The following is a 17,639-nucleotide window of genomic DNA, read 5'->3' as shown; positions in this document are numbered from 1 at the left end:
AGTATCTTCCGTGTTACTATCTTTGACATTAAAAACTATAATCTTCTCCGAAAGTGGAACAAAGCACTATGAATTGAAAATATGCTGATCAGTATCACAATGTAGGTTTTAATACCTCTGAGAAATGAAAAGAAATCCTCAATAAAAAGGATTTGTTGGCCTAATGCTATGAAGTTCTAAATGTAATAGCCAGGAAATACACTGATGTGATAAAAGTGATAAATGATCAAATGCTATCCCTAGAAAAAAACTTAAGAGAGGAAACAGCACTAATGAGGCCTTGTCTTGGGTGAAACTCAGGGGCTATCTATCCCTTTGCAACTATGATGTTTAGCATTTCATAACTTCCCTGGTAGAATGGTCATGTCATCTCTGGGGTGGGGAGGGTCCCAAGGCACCTAAACCTGCGATACTCTCCACTGGACACACAACAGCTAGCCACTTTTACTCTAGAAAACAGAAAGATGAAGAGCCCCTGAAAAGAGTCTTTTTATGGAACAAAAGGCCTTAGACCCCCAACTAGAAAGAGAAAGAGGAAGGCAGTGATTTCCCAAAGAGCAGAGAGGAGGAATAAAGCAGATGGAAAGAGAAAGGGTCTCCGCAGGAAAGGCTATTTAGCTAGGTTCCCCTGGGAGGGTCGTAGTGATGCAGGTGGAGCTGGGATGGATATTCCTTATGAGTGTCTGCCTCAGATTCACTGCTTATCAGCAACATGACTTGGAGCTATTAATGAGGTGAATGACGTGGGCATCATTGATTTCCTTATAAAGAGGGATAATAATACTAACAATTCCCTTGAATCTATGCATGGATTAAATGAGATAAGCTCTTTGAACAAACCTGACAGAAATAAGTCCTCGATAATTGTTCATTACTGCTAATATGTTGTTGTGGTTGTTGTTGTTTTTATTTTTTTTTTTAACTTACAAGATAGGGAGTAAAATTAAAATTAGGAATGCCTTAGTTTTTCTCAATGAAATAAATATTAAACATTAGTAATTTGCAACAAATATCGGAATGTATCCTGGGAGCCTAACCATCCCACATAAATAAAAAAAGGTTAATATTTTAAAATCTTCCTGAAGTAATAATTAATCTGTTTCAACGGTGCATAGCAGTTTGATTTTTAATCCCTAGTCTTCCTTCAATTTATATGAGAGCATTTAATAATATTATTTTAAAAGAATATTTAGACCGTATAACAGCATTTGAGTTCTATTGACACAAATGCTATCATAAGCAAGTTAAAAATTTGAGTAACTCAAGTCTAAAAGGACTATAATCTAAGATACTCAGATAATTGGGACTAAGTGTCTCATGGCCTGTAGTGTCTGGATAGCTGACTACAGTATCCCTTGAGGTCTAAGATTTGGGTTGTTACCATATGGTCAGCATATTTCCTCTACCTTCTTCAGTGGCTGCATTTCCAGTCAACGGGGAGCCAGGTCCTGAGAAATATTCAGGAATTACAGATACTTCATATTTTGTGTCTGGAGTCAGGTTCTCGAGCGTTATCCTCCTCTGATTGGCAGGGGTGGTAACTTCTTTGCTTTCTCCACTAGCAACTGGTTTATATATAATTCGGTACCTTAAAACTCTCCCTGGAGCTTGAGTCCAGGTGATTTTAAAGCTGTCTGTAGTTTCATCTGTCACTTTTAGGTTTCGAGGTGCTCCTTTTACTGAAATTTTTTTTAAAAAAGGTTAATTTTACATTAAAAAAGGCAAAACTAAGCTTTTGATCACTAAATTATAGCATTTCTCTAAACAAATTCAAAAGCAGTTGTTTGTCAAACATCCTGGTACAGTATTCTCTCAGCCAGATATTAACTAGATGCTGCAACAACAATAATCCACCAATGTACAGAAAGAAACTATGTATGGTTAATTTTTTAATCAAGTAAAGAGGCACATAATAGTAAACTTTTAAGATCATAAATACCCTATTAAATGGTAAATTCATACTGACATAAAATTCAAGAATAAAAATAATTCATTTCTCGAAATATAGGTAGCCAAAGTTTTCTCTCTAACTAGATTTTCTCAGGAAAGCAGGAAAATAATACCCAGTTCTACCATATTTACCCACTTGAATGAACTGTTTTATCCAGTCAGTTCCATGTTTAACTTTTCTATCTATGTAGTCATTTGACTTGGAAAATAATTAGACCATACATGTGTTGGACCAAATACATCATATTTAATGAATGCTAGCTGGATCTAAATCTTGAGGTCAAATTGCAATGTGGGTAATGTCCATAGACTCACAATCTTAAATGGGATTTTCATTAAGCCTATATGAGAATGTCATTTGGCTTTATAGTTAATAAACATGTTTAAATTACTTATTCATTTAAGGGGCAAATTGTCTGTTTGGCCTACACATTCAAGAAAGATGAGCTAATGGTCTTTTCAATCCACTGGAGTGAAAGCACTGTGCAGTTCATCTGCACTTATCTCACATATAATTAGAAGTTTATCTAAATGGCCAACACATCAGTAGATCACTTCAGGGAGAAGGAAACTGTATCCCTTAAGGCAAGCAATGGGAGTTGGCGGACTGACACTCATGACTCATTTTAGATGGCAAGAAAAAAGACAAAACTAGCCAGAACAAATGAGGCAGATAAACTGATGAGTTTGAATACGGTAGTTCCCTCCAGCCCCCACCCCTGTGTATCCACAGGGGTTACATTCCAGGATGTCCAGAGGATGCCTGAAACCATGAATAGCACTGACCCTGAAATACACTATGTTTTTCCTATACATACCTATAAAGAAGCCTAATTGATAAATTAAACTTGTTAAGAGATTAACAATACCTAATAAAAATAGAATAATTATAACAATATACTATAACAAACAAACATTATGTGAATATGGTCTCTCTCTTTCTCTCTCTCTCAAAATATTTTATTGTACTGTACTCACCTTTCTCATTATGATGTAATATGATACAATGCCTATGTGATGAGATAAAATGAGGTGAATGACGTGGGCATCATAAGCTTTGCGTTAGGCTACCATTGACCTTCTAACAATAGTCAGAAGGAAAATCATCTGCTCCTGGACTGTGGTTGATGGTGGGCAATGGAAACCATGGAAAGTGAAGCCGCAAATCAAAGGGATCTACTATACTTGTTTTGAAGCTGCATGTGTAATTTTGAGCCTCAGATTACCCAACAGAAAAAAAAATTACAATCTGTAGGATTATTGAGGTTGTTAAAAAAAGATAATCCATGGAAAACAATTATCATACTACCTGACACATAAGCTAGAGCTCAGTAATTGGTAGTTTTTGTTTTGTTTTTAGATTTTATTTATTTATCCATGACAGACAGAGAGAAAGGCAGAGGGAGAAGCAGGCTCCACACAAAGAGCCGAATATGGGACTCAATCTCAGGACAACGGGATCATGCCCTGAGCCAAAGTCTGACGCTCAACCGCTGAGCCACCCAGGTGTCCCAGTAATTGGTAGTTTAACAAAGGTACTGAAATCCGAAACATCCTTATTGACTAAAGAAAGTTAAGGTCACAGATTTCACTCAGACAATAGAATTGGAAATGTATTAGCAAATTTTGTTGTTGAAATGCAATGAGCAAAAACTAGAGCATATATGAATGCAGTTGGCTCTACTCAAAAACGCTCTGGACTCAAATTTCTTCTTGAAACATATATCCATCTGCCATCCCAAAGCACTGAAGGAATAGGGCCAGGCTCATTAGGCAACAATAGGGGCATGATAGAGAAAGCTTCAGGAAATCAGAAATACTGGGGCGCCTGAGTGGCTCAGTCAGTTAAGCATCTGACTCTTGGTTTCCGCTCAGGTCTGATCTCAGGGTCTTGAGATCAAGCCCTTCATTGGGCTCTGCACTCAGCTGGGAGTCTGCTTGAAGATTCTCTACCTCTGTCCCACCTTCCACTCAAATAGATAAATAAATCTCTCAAATAAATAAATAAATCTTTAAAAAAAAGAAAAAAATCAGAAATATCAAAGTATGGACTTCTAAGTTATTCAACACAAAAATTCTAAGAAAAGAAGTCAACTTGGGCCATTATTTTATTTGCTGGCCTTCAGGTAGAAATATACCCAAACCATGCACAAAAAGAAAAGATCCATCTTACTTAAAAACTTTTTCAGAGAAAAAAAGATTCTCTAGCTTTTATGACCAAGATATACCAATATATGCCTTCTCTGTTAACAAATACTTCTTTGTAACTATCTTAATTTCCTAGTGCATCTGTTTCAGCTTCTTCACCTATCCCCTGTAAAAATAGGAAACAACTGACATGTCTTTTACTATTTGCGATATTTATCTTGAAGAGTAATTGCCTTCTCATAATCAAGTTCCTTGGTATCCTTTTTTTTTTTTAAGATTTTTATTTATTTGTTCATGAGAGACACAGAGAGAGGCAGAGACACAGGCAGAGGGAGAAGCAGGCTCCATGCAAGGAGCCCAATGTGGGACTTGATCCCAGAACTCCAGGATCACGCCCTGAGATAAAGGTAGACGCTCAATGGCTGAGCCACCCAGGCATCCCTCCTTGGTACGCTTTAAATGTCAAATGTATTGAAATGTATCAGAAAATACTCCATTCTATCCGGTAAAGAGGACATATCTAAAAAATTCTGTTTAAAACATTTGGCAAAATTTGTATACTCATGTTCTCAACAGCATTATTTATAATAGCAAAGAGGTGGAAGCAACCTAAGTGTCTGTCCATGGGTGAGTGGATAATCAAAATATGGCATATACATGTAATGGAATATCTTTCAGCCATAAGGAAAAAGGATATTCTGACACATGCTACAACATGAATGAACCTTGAGGACATTATGCTAAGTGAAATAAGCCAGATACAAAAGGTCAAGTACAATATGATTCTACTTCTATGAGGTGCCTAGAGTAGTCAAATTCATAGACACAGAAAATAGAATGGTGGCTACCAGGAGCAGTAGGGAGAGTAATAGAAAGTTATTCTTAATGAGTATAGTTTCAGTTTTGCAAGATGAAAAATGTTTTGGAGACAGATGGTGTAAATGGTAGCAAAATAATATGAATGTATTAAATGCCACTGAAATGTATACTTAAAATGGTTGAAATGGTAATTTTATGTTATGTGTTTTTTACTACAATTTTTAAAAAGAAAAACATTATGGTACGCCTGCGTGGCTCAGCAGTTGAGCATCTGCCTTCAGTTCAGGGCATGATCCTGGAGTTCCAGGATTGAGTTCCACATCAGGCTCTCTGCATGGAGCCTGCTTCTCCCTCTGCCTATGTTTCTGCCTCTCTCTTTCTGTCTCTCACATGAATAAATAAATAAAATAGTTTAAAATTTTTGATAATATATTTGCCATCAAATCCGTAGATAAAGTAAACAAAGTTCAGAAGTATCTGAACATAACACTGCTGAAATATGGGACAGAAAAATCTGGTTAAGCAGTATTCCGAGTTAATTCCATAATTATTAACAGTTCTTTTATCTCTAAATCTCACATTCATCAAAATAAACCCAAGGTTTTTTGTATAAAAGTTTTTTCACTCTTTAAAAAGATGTATGAATAGCTGTAATTTACAGGTGCTGAATCTTACAAAGGTATTTACCATCTCTATAGAAGAGATGGTTATTTCAAACTGTTACTTGTTTCTACAATTAATTTCCAGTTTTTAGAAAACAGGATCAGAAACCCCATCTCACCTTCCACAGTGGTCTCCTCTCCAGTTAAGGGAACACTGAAGCCATCCTCATACTCTGCAGTCACATTAACTAAGTACAGGGTCTCTGGCTTCAGGTTGTTGAGAACAACACTAGTACTTGACGCTGGCTCTACCACCGTGACCTCATCATCTCCAGTAGCTTCCTTGTAGGTGATGTGGTATGAGAAAACATTTTCTCCAGCAGGAGACCAGTTAGCTTTGAAACTGTAAGAAGTTGTCTCAGAAAAACTAAGATCCTTTGGAGGCACATAAGCTATTTAAAAAAAAAAAAAGGATAGAGTTAAAAATTGTTAACTCTATAAAGCAAAAATGGACCTAATGACCACGTTTCTGAAATGGCTTATGTTCACTGGGGGAATAGTTAATGAGACAAATACACTGAGCAAGTATTCCACACATGACCACTGAGAGAAGGCCTCTCACCTCCGAGGAGGTCCTGATCATTTGGCTTGACCATTCATAATACTGTTACACTGTTTAAATTACTAATTAAAATGAATTTGAATTGGGTTTCTAAACAAAAAGCAGTAATGGAATGGTCCTGCCCACAACTGGAATATTTAAACAGTAACAGAACTAAAATGAACAGCAATATAATCCTTAGCAATCAGATATTAATTTTTGGTGGTAGACAGATATTTCAAAGTAATGATTAAGGAATTCTTCCTAACAAAAGAATATTCACTAGCTGAATCATAGGAAGAAGCAATGTTCAAGGCACACTGCTCTTCTCAATGAACAAATGATCAAATTGGAAAGACAAGAGTGTAACATTATTAACAAACTAGAGTGGTACCTATGAACTCCAGACAACTAGAAGTGATAGTAAGTGTTACGGCACTAGAACAGTTAAAGAAGACTTGGGTGAAAGAGATAGGACTTTTAACTGAATGTTGACAAATAGAATTTGAACAAATGAAGAAAAGAGTTAGGTAAGGAATTCTAGCTGTGAGGAATGATACCCAAAATTGGTCCAGGGAAGGGAATGCATAAGAAGAATTCAATGGTCTAGGACTATGTTCTCATCACCTTCAATTCAAAGGACTTAGCTCACCATCTAGCACATAGTAAACACTCAACTAGAGGTCACTGAATTGAATACAACAAATAGGTGTGATAAAGCTGGTGCTCAGCCCTGCTTAAGGATCTAGGATCAAAAACATCTCATGACTCATGGTGAATAGCTTTTTCACCAATAAATACATGACCCATACCCAGGAGAAAGTCATATCTCAGAGCTAAATAAACCAAGCTCAATAGATTTCTATAAGACAGAAAAATTGCTTTTTCCTGTATGCAAAAAAGAATTGGAAAAGCATGTTATCCACAATTTTAGAACCAAAATTGAACACTTTGTTCATTAAGAGATCATTTTGGCTCTACAAAGTCTACTAACCTTTTTTCTTTATAGCTGCCAATTCTTGCTCAATTCTAAGGCAGATAGACTGTGTGAGTTCAAAAGATATTCTCTGAAAAGCATCAAAATCTTCCACTGTGAACACATGGGTCTCAGCAGGAGGAGAGGCAATAGCTTCTAACTCTGAGCGAACAGCATCCTTCACACCAACTGCAAAGATTTCCACATCTGAATTCCTTAGTTTTATAGCAGGATCTCTGAAAGCATCTGAAGATTTCCCGTCAGTGATAAGAATCATGACCTTTGGTACGTTGCCTCTTGAACCCTTGCTAGGCACAAATATTTTCTCTCTGACATAAGTCATTGCTTTCCCAGTGTTTGTAGATCCTCCTCTGTAGGGGAAGGTGTTTATTGCTTCAATTATATCTTCCACTTTGGTGAATTTTTTCAAAGTGAACTCAGTATGAGGATCCCGGCTGTACTGGACAAGACTTATCTGTACCCTATTTGGTGAAATCTCAAAACTTTTTACGAGAACTTCCAGAAAGGCTCTAACTTTAACAAAGTTTGCAATCCCGATGCTATAGGAACCATCAACCAAAAACACAATATCGGCTTTTATATCCACACCACGTGAGCATTCTGTTAAAAGAAGAAAAGCCCATTAAAGTTCAACAAATATAAATTAATCATTAAAATACAGATATCTGGTTTTCTTAGTAACCATGCTTATTTAAAAGAAAACTAATCCAAATATTTTGTTTATTTTTTTTTAAGATTTTATTTATTTATTCATGATAGACATAGAGAGAGAGAGATAGAGAGGCAGAGACACAGGCAGAGGGAGAAGCAGGCACCATGCCTGGATGGAGCCTGACGTGGGACTTGATCCGGGGACTCCAGGATCACGCCCTGGGCCAAAGGCAGGCGCCAAACCACCCAGGGATCCCCCAAATATTTTGTTTAAAACTAAACCTGAACCAGTGAGGCATACTGTCAAATGGATAGACCTATTATTTACTTACCCACTTGAACTTTCATGGGCTGAGTCTTCTCCATTATTGAAACAGGTTCACTGGATGTGAGTCCCTTCATAGCAGAAATACTGATCTGGTATTCTGTGTCTGCTGAGAGGTCACGAACACTGAGTGTGGTGGTCTGAGGCCCCACACTAAGAGCATGCTGTCGGCTTCCAGCGGTCATTGGTGTAAGGAGGACTTTATAACCAGTTACTGAGCTAGGAGATGGACTCCAACTTAGCTTAATATATTTTGATGAGACTTCCGTAGCAACCAAATTTGAAGGAGGTTCAATAACTACAAAGTAACAGCAGAACAGTGATTAAAAACAATGAGATGCAGGGGTGCCTGGCCAGCTCAGTTGGAGGAGCATGTGACTCTTGATCTCAGGGTCATGTTCCAGCCCCACATTGGGTGTAGGTATTAAATAAATAAATAAATAAATGAATAAATAAATAAATAAACTATTAAAAAAAAAACAATGAGATGCAACCCTTAGGTTTGGACATTCAATTTTCCTCAAATTAATCATAAATTAATCAAGAAGAGTTGCCTAATCCTAGCTCTCCACTTCTACCCTTACCTATCCAAAACCAAAGAGACTCAGTGCCTGATTTTTAGGCAGGGAGCTGAGAAAATTAGGGGAAATTAAAGTCATTGGAGGAAATTAATAATAAGATGTCTAATGCCTAATTCTCTGAGACCAAGATTTCCATTCTGGTTTGGTATTTTACTCATTGTCTTTATTCTCAGGTACCAAAGTAGGCACTTGATAAATGTTTGTTAAACCAATGACTTACTCAATTCTTTTTCTCTTTTAATATTATGAAGACTAAAATATAATTTTTAAAGGACCCTTTATAATGCATAAAGAAAGATAAAGGATTCAGCAGTTCTTAACAATTCTTATAATTTTAGACGATCTTATTCCTACTTATTTCAAGCCAAGAAAAAAATTTTCAACTATGTTCATAATGCCACCAGGAGTGACACAATGTTTTACAACATGTATACTGGCATGGAAATATCGATCATCTAAAACATTTCTGGTTTTTTTTTAAGATTTTATTTACTTATTCATGATAGAGAAGAGAGGGAGAGAGAGAGAGAGAGGCAGAGACACAGGCAGAGGGAGAAGCAGGCTCCATGCTGGGAGTCTAACGTGGGACTCAATCCCGGGACTCCAGGACTAGCCCCAGGCCAAAGGCAGGTGCCAAACCGCTGAGCCACCCAGGGATCCCCAACATTTCTATTCTTACGCAATGTAGAATATAATCATGTACTTATCAGAAAACATAAAGTATTTTAAGATATTTCAGATCAAATTTTCACACTTTAACATTTGTCAGTGGGATCAACTTCCCAGAATAAAAAGTTCCATTTTATTTTAATCTCATCCTGCAAGAAGTGGATGATAAAACAGGCACAAGTTTCCTCATGGCCTCCTCAAAAAGGCAATCATATATAGTGCATAAAAATGATGTCTAAAAGTAAGAAGTAGTGGGGGACAGGGGGAAGCAACACATGTACCAACTGGATCTTTGGTCAAACTTTTGAGTGATGCAAAGACACTACAGAGACTACCAATCCCAGGCTGTGCCAGTAAGAAAGAGAGGCCCTGAGAAACAGCATGAACGCCTGCAATGCAGCCCCGAGCATCATACAAACAGAGTTCACACAGTGGCAGGACGGACGTTTGGTCTCCCCTCACATGTGCACCAGGGAAGACAGGTAAGCATTAGAAACTTTAAAAGACTAAGTAATGAGAGGTTAATCAGGGAAAGGTGGGGTAAGGAGATCAATTTTGTAATAACACAGAGCAAAAGAATCAGACATTAGGCAGTAAAACAAAGAGAAAACCTTGGAGCCCATGAAGTAATGAGAAGGGGTTCTGAAACAGAATCAGAGCCAGTGAACATTGCCAAAATACTTGGGGTTTGGAGATTAAAGAGTTTATATGACTGAAGATGCAGCTATTTAGAACTTATCTTTAATCACTCGTCAAATCTCAGACTAAGAGGAGAACAATCATGGAAATTGTGACTTCTTAATACCCAAAAGGATGTTTATGAAATGTTTTCTGAAATGTCTTTTCCTTCTTCCAAGTATTTAGAAGCAATAATTGATAAAAATGGGAAAATTTTCCATATGTGGAAGGATCAAACTGTCTGATCTTGGAAATATTCTTTAAAGTTTTGAGGACATGCAGAGAATGATGATAGAAAACCCTTTTGCTTCACCATTTAATAGAAGTAGTGTTCTTACTAGTTTACGTGGCCGAATGCTAGAAGACATGTCTCCCCAGCCTATCAGTGTTTACATTGGAGTGTAAGATCATCAAAGCCAGTGCCTGAGTAGCCTAATTATGGACACTCAACAGGCATAAGATGGTCATAGAGAGAAAGAACAAGTCAAACTTCCCCCATAGAAGATTTTTAAGAAATATACAATGATATAAATATTTTCCTTCATGTTCCTCTGGGGGAGGGGGAACCATACAAATGGCACCAACCAGTTGAGTTACTGAAAATATACAACTGCAGAACCACTGGAAGATGTGTTTGAGTAAATACATCTACTCTTAGAGTTCCTGTAAAGCTTTAAGTGCTATCAAATAATGGAAAAGCCTAACACAGGGAAACGCTGAACAATTCCCTCACCTTCTTCTCCACTAACCAATTCACCCAGTTGTTCATCTACACCGGAGCACACCTGGGAGATTATCTCATTCTGAATATCCACAATTGCATCAAAGTTGGCCACATTGAAGACATGGTTTAATGAAGGTGTGGAGGCGATTTGTTTGAGTTCTTTTGCATCTGCAGCTTTAATGCCTTAAAAAACAAAAGGACAGATATATTGAAAAGAAAAATGTGCTGAATTAGAGAAGTTCTTTGTTTTCTCAATCTTCAAAGTGAAGACATTGGTAAATCCCTATTTAGTTATTATCCGGAATTGCTTTGCTTCATAACGAATGTGCGACTGTTCAAATGACAAAGGCATTTTATAATTTCACAGAAAGTGGCCAGCCAAAAAGGAAAATGAATGGTTAGTAAAACAGAGCAGGCTCTCATCCCAACCATGCCATCATTTGTCCCTGCCATCTGTAAAGATAATACTTTTTTCTTCCAGAGTCCTGAATGAGCTGGAACCCTCCGAATTCTTCAAGTATTACATAATATAGGAAACACATAAAAAAAAACTTAATGATAATACAAGGAGGATCTTTATTAGAATCATTGGCCTAGCATTTTTGAAAAGTAGAGGGCTGGCAAAAATATGAATACCACCTCACAACGCATAGGCTAAGGGAGTTAGAGAGATACATAAGCAGAATTTTAACTTGAAGATGACATGGTTTAACACTACACTATAAAATGCACCAAACACTTGTAATAGCATCCCTCCTTAAAGAATTCACTTTTCCTCTTTCTAAACATTAAGTATTGAAGGAAGTCTAAAGTGAGAATACTTAACTAAATGTGACCTACCCAAAGAGAAAACTTCAACCCCTATATTTCGAAGCTCTCTTGCTGGAATTTCCACTTCATCCTGGGATTTGCCATCAGTAATAATAATTGCCACTTTAGGAAAGCCAACTCTTGCTCCAGCAGATTCCGTGAAAGTATTTTTAATTAAGTAATCAATGGCATCCCCTGAAGTGAAAAAGAAACATGTTCATTCACTCCTTACCCCACAACTTTGCCAAAATCAAAAACTTTTTGATTAATTTCAAAATTATTTAACATAAGAAAATTGTGCAAACAGGTATTTCATTCATTGTCAACAAGAACAAAACTTGTAAAACATACCCGTCATTGTGTTGCCACCTTTGTATGGAATTTTTTTAATTGCAGCAAGAAGCTCATCTGTTCGGTAGTACTGATTTAAGTTAAATTCGGTCCTGGTATCAGAGCTGTACTGAACAACTCCAACCCTTGTCTTTTCTTCTCCAATGTCAAAAGCAGACACAAGAGCACCAATAAAGTCTAAAATATACTTAAAATTATTTCTTCCCACACTCCATGAGCCATCCACGAGAAACACTAGATCAGTCCAGGCACTGACAGAGCATTCTGAAATACATTTGATATATTTTTAAATGATGTATTCTTAACTCTACCCATCCTTAAAGAACAAATTAACATTGAAAAACTTAAAGAATACAAATTAACATTGTAACAACATTAAGTTCTCTACTTAAGTCATTTTGTTGATCAGAATATATTCACATTGTTCACCTACAACTGACATGCACAAAAGAACATTTTATTAATATACACAGAAGCACTTTCGGTGACTTTATTAAGATGCATTTATGGAACTATATGGCTCTAAATTACTATATATGACATTGAGCAAGAGAGATAAATAGATACATGACCTACTCTCCAAGAGCATATGACCAAAATATTCATGCTATTAACCTATTTTTATAAACGACATCCTTCCTCTTTTCTCCAAGTACAAATTACACAAAACATCTGGGAAACACAAAATGAGTGTGAGCAGTGTCTTCATTACTTGGTATCTTGCAATAAATACAAAACAATTGCTGTCCTATTCAAGCAGATGTAATTAAGTGGAAGAAAAGAGAAAATCTTTTAAAATTCTCCTGCATTTTACAATGTAATTGTCTAAAGTTTGCAGTTGGTTAGTCTAGAGGGTTAATAGAGTCTAACAGAAGCATAGGGGCACCTGGGTGGCTCAGTCGGTTAAGGTTAAGTGTCTGCCTTTGGCTCAGGTCATGATTTGGGGTTCCTAGGATCAAGCGCTGCATTGGGCTCCCTACTCAGCCAGAACCCTGCTTCCCCCTCCCCCTCTGCCCCTCTCCAAATCCACCCCCGCCCCTGCTGAGCTCTCTCTCTCTCTCAAGTAAATAAATAAAATCTTTTTTTTAAAAAGAAGCATAAATATGATGCAAGATAGTCAAAATATTTTATTGTCCTAATTATCAGTGTATTTAAGTTTGACAATTTAAAACCCACTTTTACAAAACAAGGAGTAGAAAAACATTTCAATTCAAATGTAAATAATGCACATTATACCCTTAAATTTTTGAAATATAATGATTGGCTTTTATAAATGAACATCATATCTTTCCTTTTCTCTGCAGTCAGAAGGAAAACAGGCTGATTTTCACGAAAATCTGTATTCAAAAGACAACACTAAGTGAATTTTTTGAAGATGTTTTTATCCTTATAAGTCAGTTGGTGAATAATAAAAGAAGTATTTGGCTAGGAAGAGAAGGAAAGGGTCCTGGAAAATTTTGCAAGCTAAGTATAAGTTGCATGTCTAAATAATTTTTGCACACCATTTAATGGGCCCATTTAAGTCTATTGACTAGTCAATATTTGGTATAATGCTTTGACTTAGAATAAATATCGATGGTTCAAGGAAAATATTAGCATTATAATTGCATACTATAAAGTTCATTTCAGATTATTAGACATTAGAAAGAATGATAAACAGGCATTTGTAGAGGAAAACTCCTGATAAAAGACAGTTTGTATTCAAATCCTTTTATAGTCATCCTGGGTCACAAATCCAACTTTTATAAGGTGGCAAATTAAAATCCAAGAATCCCTGTAAGTGTCCACCCCATAAGTCAGACCAAGCAATAGAAGACATAGGAGGCTAGAAATTACAAAACCTAGTCCGAATAAAATTCCTTTTGTTTGGTTACAAGTGCATCAAGGATCATTGTGTAACTTATTTTGTTTGGGGTTGGGTTCTTACTTACATATTATAAAGAACTTGGTAAACAGTGTTTTTCATACCTTTTTTCTTTTCTAATTTGCCTCTATGACTGTGGGGATGGAATAATAATAGAGGTAGTGCGAGAATGTATTAGAATGACCAGGGACATCGTTTCAAACTGCATAAGACTCCACTCCCATCTCTCATCCCACTGATTCACAGTCGCCACCTCCCAAACATCATCCTTGGAAAATGTGTACTATTCTTTAGATGTGTTAAGACCAACTTATTACCAGAGATGTCTTAAACAGACACTGAAAATGGTGACACTGCCATCAATGAAAGGTATATAAATACCCAGAGATGGGCATAATTAACATATCCATAGATTTAGAAATAGATTTTTATGGCAAGAGTTTCTTCAAACACAAGGAGGGCATCTCTCTTGTGTTCCAGCTTTATATCCCTCATATACCCCTATTTCTATTGGTCTTTGAGAAATGAGTTAAGTCTAGAGATGAGCTGTTTTTCACCTACTCCCAAAATCTTGCAAAAAAAAAAAAAAGTGGACACACACCAATTCAGTTTACTCCCAGTAAAATGAATATTTAGTAAATAGAATGAAAAATTGACTAGAATCCCAGAATGTAGGTAGTATAACTGTTTAGTCATATATTACTATTATTTTTCTATATTCCTTCTAGACAACACCTATAGAAATTAACAGGGAATAAAGTCAAAGTATGCGTATAGTTGGAACATTTCCTTTATATTACATTTATGAGTTCTATAAAGCCAAGCAAAAATATTAAGAGAAATACTTACTTTGTATCTCTGGTTTTCCAGGTTTCTTCTCCCCTGGCTTTGTGGGACCACCTGTTTGAACTGAGTCAAAACCCTATTATTACAAAAATAAATGAACTCATACAAATACTTCTTTAAAAAATATATATATATATATATTGTTTTCCACCACTGTCTTTCAAATGTATGATCCATGCCCAGCTGCTCAGAGAATACTTCCAAATAATCTATGCCTTGCAAATAAATTATTGTTAATGATATTTTAGATATATTTCAAAAAGACATTGACATTGTTGCTTAGTAAAGTTTAATATTTTTGATAGTTTTCACTCATAACTTTCCTGCTGCTTCCAGAGACTACGGTTATAAATCGAGAATGAATTAACATCCACTAATGACTAGGATCATAGGAAGGAATAGTTTATACTGATACAAAGTAACTCTGCATAACAGATTAAATCTGAAAGTTGGAGAAATCTTCTGCGAAATAAAAGGCAGAAAAGTACTTTATATGTGTGCTTACTTGTTAATTGTCCTATAACTGGAACACTCTCTTCTACTTCATCATATGAAGTGATTGTTACCACATACTCTATTTCAGGTATAAGGTCTGATAATAAAGTTTCAGTGGTACTAGCTGCAAGGGTAAATTCTTTAGTGGGCCCATCTGGAAATATAGAAAGGAAAATATGAATGCAATAAAATATCTTTCACATATAACGTAACACATTATAATGAAATTCCCAGATATACTCAAAATCTAAAAAATTAAATATATATACATTTCTACAGAACATCTAAACATTATCTTCTTTTATCTTCTAAAACCAAAACTTTGAAATGCAGTAAGTGGACTGGCATAACCTTTACTTATGATAATAATATTCAATATTTGTTCCAGGACTCAAGGATTCCTCTGGAATAAAGATACACCAGAATATCAAGCCCAAATCTCCCATTGTTTCTCAAGGTGAATGGTAGATAGCAAAATTATTTCACAAATAAGACTTAAAACAGAAAATAATTTAACTTTAAATTATGTGCTGGAGGAGAGCGAAGAAAGGGAGGATGAAAATCAACTCAAGAACAAACACCATAGGTTAAAGTTAAGCTATAGTGGGAAGCGGTCTGTGTGGAAGCAATGCATTTTCCATTCTCAAATGGTGGCATACAATAATGGGTAATCATAGTCCTCTGACATGACTTAACTAGATACCAAGTATTTCAAAACACACTGTCCTGAGTATATACTTATATATTGACAGTTATGTACTCCCTTCTAGATTATGTTCATTAATTCAATTAGGAAACAATAGTTCCTAGGGAGTAAGTGCCTGCTAGGATTTTTAATTATACTAAATTTTCATCAAAACAGAAATAATCAGGAAAGATAACAGGTAGTAAAATAGAACCCTGAGAAACATTCCCAGTTTTTGTGTGGAGCATGCAGAATCAACAAAGGCCCCCACAGGACAAGACACCAGGGCTCTATTGGGTACCAGTTTGGGGAGTACAGGAGTCAGGAATTCCAACATATGGAAACTGATAGAACTATTTTCCAACAGCTTCTTTGCTTTGTGATGAATGAATTAGTTAACTGCAAGTACATTTGGGGAGAAAAGATTCAAAGAAGAAAAAGTAAATTCTTGACCCTTAAGTTCCCAGATCATATTGAAAAATTTCTTCCCAACTCCTTGAGAAATTAGTATTTAAAATCATTAGTATTTTTGGAGGCTATAAATATTTAAACAGAGCTGTAGTGGAAAATTATATTGACATCATCCCTCTCTACTATCGGCCAGATGAGATATCTTCCTACCACCTGACCAGCGCTAGTAGAAATGGTAATTTTCCCATTCCATGTTAAAACTGAAAGTTAATCAACAGAGATTAGTTCTCCACACTTGAGCAACTACATAAACACCAAAGATAACTCCTGAGAACAACCAAAACAAGATGGGGTTTTGTGTTGTGTTTCAAAGATTCTTAGCCTAGGATCTGTGGAATCACCTAGCCAAAGTAAATTCTTGTCTTCCACCATGGCAGCTCACCATTATTCCAGAATAATGCTTCCTGAGTACTGAAATGTGTAGGACATTGGGTAAGGCATAACAACTCACTTCGTCACCTGACACTTTAAATATTAAAAAGAATATAATTCTTTTTAATTCAAGAATATCAAGAAGCGAGAATATCAAGAAGCGAGAATTCTATCTTGTAAAATCAAAGATTACCAGCAATATTCTGATCAGACAAAAAAAGTCCACTTTTAATAGCACCAGCTTAGCACAGCAAACCATTTTAATAAAGTTCAATACTACAAAAATAGTGAGTACTAGGCTGCAAATCTGGAGACCTGCATTCACCAAATATCTGACATTGTCTAAATTCCTAAGGTTTTCTAAATTTCAGCTTTCTCATAATGAAATGGGAGGAGAGAACACTGAGCTCTATCATCTTTGGTGTCTCCATTTTAAAACCCCAACATCTCAAAACTTACCTGTTGTAGGGTCCACTGTTATTCTGTAACCCACAATTGGATCAGCTGGTCTTGCCCATGACATATGAACAGTATTTTCATCTATTATTTTAAAATTCAAGTCTGAAGGTGGGTCAACTGCAAAAGAGAGAGTTGATATCAATTACATTTTCCGATGTCACAAAATGGTCAATTTAATCAATAAAGAATTGTGTTGAGCAAAGCTTACTAAAATTGTCTTTGCATAAATTTGTTTCCAACAAATATAGAAGATATCTTGTTGGATAAGAATAAAATTAAAAGCTGACAAGATATGACAAAACATTAGAGAGTATACATATTACAGAGGACAGCACAAAACACTTTTGATTCTTGAGTTGCTAGGTCATCCAAGAATGGCCAGCAAAATCAAGCATAATAGAAACATATTTGGATACAAATACATACAAATACAATGAAATCACAGATAATAACCACATATGCAAACAATTCACATAACAATTAAAGGGATCGCAATACATGCTGAGAGCATTTTGAATAAGCATGCCAAATCACAACCTGC

The 17,639-nt window shown here is 36.0% G+C and overlaps 1 protein-coding gene across 3 annotated transcripts in view; it reads right to left on the bottom strand.

The window, feature by feature from the left end:
* Positions 1 to 17,639, bottom strand: part of COL12A1 (collagen type XII alpha 1 chain) — a 116,261-nt gene that overhangs the window by 89,137 nt on the left and 9,485 nt on the right. For 2 of the 3 annotated variants that reach the window (XM_072832326.1, XM_072832325.1), the window contains exons 3-12: positions 17,099 to 17,215; positions 15,122 to 15,265; positions 14,620 to 14,679; positions 11,907 to 12,170; positions 11,586 to 11,750; positions 10,755 to 10,928; positions 8,101 to 8,391; positions 7,115 to 7,717; positions 5,699 to 5,971; positions 1,407 to 1,679 (exon numbers count right to left, since the gene is read on the bottom strand). The exons of the other annotated variant lie outside the window; for it this stretch is intronic. In XM_072832326.1, coding sequence (XP_072688427.1) covers positions 1,407 to 1,679; positions 5,699 to 5,971; positions 7,115 to 7,717; positions 8,101 to 8,391; positions 10,755 to 10,928; positions 11,586 to 11,750; positions 11,907 to 12,170; positions 14,620 to 14,679; positions 15,122 to 15,265; positions 17,099 to 17,215 — 2,364 coding nt within the window. The remainder of the gene's footprint in view (positions 1 to 1,406; positions 1,680 to 5,698; positions 5,972 to 7,114; positions 7,718 to 8,100; positions 8,392 to 10,754; positions 10,929 to 11,585; positions 11,751 to 11,906; positions 12,171 to 14,619; positions 14,680 to 15,121; positions 15,266 to 17,098; positions 17,216 to 17,639) is intronic. 3 annotated transcript variants of the gene reach the window in all.

Source organism: Canis lupus, chromosome 7 (genome assembly GCF_048164855.1).
Source record: "Canis lupus baileyi chromosome 7, mCanLup2.hap1, whole genome shotgun sequence".
Classification (NCBI taxonomy): domain Eukaryota; kingdom Metazoa; phylum Chordata; class Mammalia; order Carnivora; family Canidae; genus Canis; species Canis lupus.
The sequence above is the reverse complement of the archived record's forward strand: the minus strand, read 5'-3'. Positions and strand labels throughout refer to the sequence as shown.